Source organism: Elephantulus edwardii, unplaced genomic scaffold, assembly GCF_000299155.1.
Source record: "Elephantulus edwardii isolate Elephantulus edwardi_28Jun2011 unplaced genomic scaffold, EleEdw1.0 scaffold00066, whole genome shotgun sequence".
NCBI lineage: Eukaryota > Metazoa > Chordata > Mammalia > Macroscelidea > Macroscelididae > Elephantulus > Elephantulus edwardii.
In genome coordinates this window covers 10042757-10049315 of record NW_006399816.1, presented here as the reverse complement: position 1 = coordinate 10049315, position 6559 = coordinate 10042757, and the positions used below count along the sequence as shown (strand labels likewise).

The 6559-nt window shown below is 40.9% G+C and overlaps 1 protein-coding gene across 1 annotated transcript in view; it reads right to left on the bottom strand.

Moving 5' to 3' along the window:
* Window positions 1-3716: 3716 nt before the first annotated feature.
* The window catches only part of PARP6 (poly (ADP-ribose) polymerase family, member 6), a 39721-nt gene continuing 36878 nt past the window's right edge, over window positions 3717-6559 (bottom strand). Inside the window, exons 15-18 of the mRNA XM_006888395.1 lie at window positions 4817-4896; window positions 4371-4434; window positions 4108-4192; window positions 3717-3819 (exon numbers count right to left, since the gene is read on the bottom strand). Coding sequence (XP_006888457.1) covers window positions 3717-3819; window positions 4108-4192; window positions 4371-4434; window positions 4817-4896 — 332 coding nt within the window. The remainder of the gene's footprint in view (window positions 3820-4107; window positions 4193-4370; window positions 4435-4816; window positions 4897-6559) is intronic.

Here is a 6559-nt window from a genome sequence, read left to right as displayed (position 1 = left end):
CTTTCTATGTGATTTACAGCCTCTGAAGATCTGTTGGAGTGTCTGCTATTCGGTTCTAACTCCATAGCTCACAACAGCACCACCTGAGCTCACTCTAATACTTGTGCTCTTTGCAGAGACAGGCTTCTGGCACAATGTCATTGATTCCTCCTGAATAGTCAGCTGTTGGCATCTGCTGATTCATCTGCTCCTTGAGTCCACCATCTATTTCTCTCCCAGACCCTTGCTGCCATATTTTCTTTGTTCTTACTCTAACAGGCCTTAGTGAGTGAGAGTTAGCTCCCTCGTTCAACTTCCTGATATAGTTCAATCAAAATCTTTTATTTGGGATCATACTTTTTGCAGTTGCCACCTTCTATGTCTATCCTTGCTTACTGGCTGCTAGCTTCTATTAACACACCTACTCTGAGAAGAAAGGTGGCTATAATGCTTTAAAGAGTCCTACACCTGTCCTCTTTGCAGGAAACTTCAGAGCTATTTATGGAAAATCTTGGGCTCTAAAGCGACCACAGCCCTTTCAAGTGGAACTGTAACTTACTTAATCATCACCTTTTGGAGACGAGGGGTCTACCACAGGGATTGTCTGATCTGCCCCAGTAACTGAGACAACTCCTCACCCTCCATCTCTGAATCCATCTTGTGAGAAGCTGGTAAGTTACCAGAGGTGACTCAGCACTAGGCCTCTCTCCACACTCACCAGAATTAAGGCAAAATCAAGTAGGCTCCTTCCCGATGGATCCACTACAAACTGAGTCATGACCACACCCTGCCTGGATGGAAAATCACCAGGAGGGAAGAATAATGTTCACTTCTGCATTCTCCAGAAATCAAGGTCTTGTACTTTTCTCATTTGAAGTGGTGTAATACAATATTTTCTCTGACCCTGGCCCTAGCACTAAACATCTTTTTTTTTTTTTTTTTTAGCACTAAACATCTTTAGGTCTAAATGTACTATAACTGTTTAAGTCCAGGATTTTACGAAAGGTACAGCTAAGACGACACTGTCAACTACTCTGCCATTTTTGTAATAGCCTTGAAATCTAAGAAGGATGAACCCTTGTTAAGATCTAGTTTTCAGGCTTCTGTACCCTCCCCCCCGTATACAGGTCTAGGTAGGGCAGACCCACCCTCAACTCTTAATTCAGGCTTTGAAAAGATTCCTTTTAAGACTATTGGGGCCCCATTCTCCACAATTTTATAACTCCACTGTGGGTTTCTAATTAGATTTAAGTCATATATTTATAATTTTAACAGGTATGACTACCCATGGCTTTTCAATTTCTCAGATGCAAAATATTTTGCTTTCCTGTGGAACACTATGAATTGATATATTTAACTTCCTCACACAATTTTATTAGCACAGAGACCATTATTATGAAGCCAGCTCAATTTTTCAGTTTTTCTGGGAAAAACAACTATCTGCTAATTCCTTCTCTTCTATCACTTTCTCGTACTTGCTATACTGGATACCACTGACAAAAAAAATTCTGAATGCTTACAATGAGAAAAATCTGTTGAACAGCAGAGTTATTACATCATTTTAGTAAAAGCACATAGGTTTCACTACTGAACACCAGTGGGAGCAGAGCTTGGGGAACTTCTATGGAAGTAAAGGAGTTCCGGTGACATATTGTAGTAAAGTGCTGGGTTGCTAACTCAAGGCTGGTAGTTTATGAACCTACAATTCTAGTCTGTCCTATAAGGTTTCTGTGAGTCTGAACAGACTCAACAGCTGCAATCTTAGAGGAAAATACAAGAATGATTAAAAGTTCAAGTTCTGGATATGGAGAGTTCAGGTTCTGGAGATGGACAAATTTGATTAGAATCCTGCACTGCCACTAACAAGCTGTGAAACCTTAAGAAATGTTACTTAAGATCTCTAAAGAAATCCCATCTTGCAGCTTTGTTGTCCGGATTAAATGAAAAATTACTCAAAAGGTTTGAAAAATTATGACACAGAACCAGTACAGAGGTTTGGAGTCAAGACTCCAATCACTTAATAGCTGTGGAATGTGAGCAAATTATCCTCTGTGTGTCTCTGTTTTCCCACCTGCAAAATGGAAAAAACAGCACCCATCTCATTGGACTGGTGTAAGGAAGATGATTTATCACATGTAGAGAGCTTACGATACCTACTCCTTACTTTTCTGCATGTTTAAGTTCCAAACATATGAAATAAATGACATTGGGCAAAAATGGAGGATCTAACTGCCAAGTTACACTACTGGGTATCTTCCAAACTACTGAGAATCATGGCATAGCTAAGCTGACATATAATCTTGATTAAGACAGCTAGCATTACTATTTCCTCACACCTTAGTGTTTTGCTACTGCCAAACCTGTAGTAAACACTCCAAAATGTTAATTTTTAATTAAAGTGCTTAGCATAATGCCAATCAGCTAGTAAGGCTCTGAAATGTTAGCTACTTCCAACACTATTTAGAAAGGCCTTGCAGGTCAGCAGGTAGGAATTTCAGTAAGGATGGGCTCACTGATGGGAGTAATTTACATAGTCTCTCCTATATCTGAAATCAGAATGGGGAAAGGAGTGCCCTAGTAGATTTGTAGAGTCATAATATACTGTTCTTGATCTAGAAAATATAAAGAAAATGAAGGAGCAGCTTCTAGACAGACTTAAAAAATGGCACTCCCATGGTCACATAAGTGTGGAACTTCCTAGGAAAATGAGGTAAGGTACCCAAGCAAATAAAGGGTCACCAAAGCAGGGTAAGGAGAATAAAAGACGACAGGTCATCTCAAGTAGGTTTTTTAAATTAAGAGACTATAGAATAGCAATTCTACACTAGAAAAACCCAGCTGAGATTAATACCTTACCTCTGTGCTTATTTACATATATTCTTCATTAGTAACTCATAAAATATGTGAAAATGTTCACTTTCTCTTAGCTCTGCTCAAAAATAAAGGTTTTGATTTCACAGAACACAGCCTAAAAGGCTAGCTGCTGTATTTCAGTAGGCAAAGCTGAAATTCAGTGAGACAATTAAGTCTCTTAGGAACAACTATTTGCTCTAACCTGCTAGCTAGGATTTGAGTGTGCATTAGGGGATACTGCTTTCCCTTAGGACTTTTTTACTGATTTTAGGTTAGAGTTAAGCTAACATACACCAACTTCCTACTATTCAAAAGATATAGTTTGGAGGAGAAGAGTAGTGATCTAGACCTAAGATAAAGAGCAAGCCTTACTGGGCAGGTTTTATGCAGTGAGCAGAGGACCTAAGGGAGGAAATGTAAGCTCTTTTGGCCTCAATGGCCCTTATATATCTTCATAAATAGTCATCAGTGGTCTATAGTACATCAGACCAGACAAAATGGACTCAGTTTTGACGCCAATATAAACAATCTCAACCCTTTAGGATATTCCACTCTCCCCATCCCTACCCACTTTAGGGGCTTAGGGTAGGTGCTGGGTCAAGGCTAGTCAGACCACAGTGATCATATCCAGTCCACAGCACCTTCCATTTTATTGTTTTATTTACAAACAGGGTGAAGTCAACCGGGAAAATCAGGGCTTGGGAATCAGTCTGAGCCATCCAAACGTGGAGTGGTTCATGGGTCAATCTCCACCACTATCCTTTTCCTGTCCCTTGGCAATAGCCCCTCAATTCCTCAGTGCAGCCTCACCTGCTGCTCTTGAGCCCTTTCATAAGGGCAGATGGATCCTGGGGGAACAGGGTGGTACGAGGGCTGGGCCCCCCTCAGTTTGTGTAAACCTGAGTTCCGATCACACGCATGATTTCCTTCTGTATCTTAGGGTCCTGAGTATTAATGTTGGCATCGCCCACCTGACCATCTTCATATCTGCCAAAGATAGGGCAAATGTGAGCGTAAGAAGGAGCGTGGTACAAGAATAAGAAATTAGTGCAGCTGAATTCAGAGGGGTGGTTATCCTATCCCAGTCAAAAATGTTTTTAGTAGTTCTTTAGAATGAAAAAGACTCAGCTTATCTGTCCTCTAAACAGACCCTAATCTATAGCCATCCATGGGGAAAAAACCCCAGTGCCAGCTCTACTCAGAGACACAAGGATAATCACTATACTCTCAGGCTCATCCCTTGGAGTGTTCACCAGGGTACCCTCCTAGACTCACACAAAGAAGAACCGTGTGCAGACGTGGTCAGACACAGGGCAGACCCAGATGTTTCCATGCTTCTGGAGGTCCTTAGATGTAATCACTGGGAATAAACAAGACAAAATCCATAGATATAAAGATTAAGTCACAGAGTCGAGGCAGGAGAGGAAAGACATAACGTTTCAATGAATCCCTCCTCACCCTTGGCCAAATCACCTATCAAAGATGGACAAGAAATAAAGGTTGGGGACACAAAAACAATGCATTGATGAGCTACTTACCTTCACAAAGTGCTATACAGTTTAGATTCCGACTCTGCAGGAATCTTGACTGAATGGATCGGGTCTAGAAGAAGAGACAAAGGAGAACAGAGTCAAGAGGATGGTAAAGCATTCCCTAGAGAGGCCAGTTAGCTGGTGATGGTTGGGAGTGGGGATTAGGGATATCCTGGGAACCAAGCAACCCATAATCAGTCTGGAAGGGCCTAGAGCCCTTTACATTTTCTTGTTATTGAATATAAACTAATACTCCCAATTGAGAGTGCACATGACCCCGAAACTACATTCACTTTAGAACATAATTCATTCCTTCAAAAGATCTTCAACCAAAAAAAAAAAATCTTCAACCACCACCTCCCCCTCAGTGTTTCCATATTCATCTATGTTGCTAAACTAGTCCCAAAAGAAAGGTCTTCTGGCCTCACTGGAACTGGTCCAACTAATAATACCTGGGGGATGGTATTCATCCTGTTGTATCTCTGGACGAGCTCATCCTTGGAGGGCATCCTGTGCTGTCCTTTTCCCATTCCTGTCACAGAACAACAAACCAATTCTTTTACCCATTCCTTCATCAAATATTTACTCAAGTAATCACTACATTCCTGGCACTAAGTATTTGTCAATACAGTAGTGAATAAAACAAGACTTCTTTTCACAGAATTTAGGCTGACAGAAATTGCAGATAAGGAACAAGTAACAAGTATTGTTAACAAGAAATAAGTATGATAAGGGTCAAGGAGCACTGATGGTAGTTTAACATTCAGCTGCTAATGAAGGAGTCAGCAGTTTCAATCTGCCAGCCATTCCACAGGAGAAAGAAGATATGGTAGTGTGGCTAAGGTTTGTAACAGGGTACATACAGAGCAATCTGAGCCAGAGAACTAATAACCTACCCCAGCAGTTCAGAGACAGTTTCCTGAAGACATGGCAGCTAGGCTGAGAACTACAGGATTAGGAATAGTTAGTTAAATAAGCAATGTTCTGGGCAGAAGTAATATGGAAGCTGAAGGAAAGATAAAGCACAGTGCCTCAGTCTGCACGGAGGAGAGTTAATGGCAGAAGAGGAAATGGTGAAAGAGGACTTGGAAGAGACAAGCTAGGATCACTTGAGTTTCTCCTGAAGGCACCAGGAAAACACTGACAATTCTGATAGAACAGTAACATATGATAGAAACGATCCAGGAGAGTGGGACATCAACACTCAAATGCCACAACTGTAAGAAATGAGTAAGAAGGAAGTGAGTGAAGGAAGTCAGATCTCAAGTCTCAAAGATTACCCAAAAAACTGACCAGTGTAATTCAAGAGATAAGGGAGAAAACACAGATGTTAAGTCACAAATAATTTTCTGTAAATGGCAACTAAATAGGAGCATGCTACTACTTAAGAAAATCTTCCCCCACTAGAGAAACAGGTGTCAATTCTTTCCAGTTCCCACTCTTATCTAAAACCCATAAAACATCATCCTCACCTCCACTAAACAGTCCTGGTTTTTAACAATAAGACATTCAACCTGGATTGTTCTGCTTTAGATATAAAATAATGTTCACCTATCCTACTCCTTTTTGCCTGAGAATAGGACTTCAGACTATGTACTCAGCTTTATCACAGTCCCATCCTTATTACAACAGGATAGAGATGATGCTGTCATCACAGGCCATATATAGCAATAAGCAGGACCCCTGTATCATTACTCCACCTCAAGGTTTCTATAACTACTAATTCATCTATGCTTCAATTCCTGGCTTAGTGACTGCCATTTGTGTAGATACGATAGTGGTAATTGTTAGACTGACATGCTCCACTGCTCAAATGTTCAATTCATCCTGCATTCAATCTGAAGTCTCCTGCCAGTCTTGACTTAAAACAAACCTCTGAGCACTGACAGCCTCAAGGCTTGATGTGTCAAGTTCTTGCTTCTACTGGAAAGATAGACTGAACTCATATCTATCTTTCCCACTAACAGTAACTAGGTTCAGCTCTGCATCAAAATGTTTATATCAGCCCAGGTATTTCAGTGATAGGTTCTGAGTCAAATTCCTATTCAGGTTTTATTCTAGAGATAACAGATAGGGGTCAAGATTGGTGGACGATTTATCAACAATCTGCATTATGCAGATGACACAACCCTGCTTGCTGAAACTGAAGAGGACCTGAAGCACCTGCTGCAGAGGGTCAAGGACTGCAGCCTGCA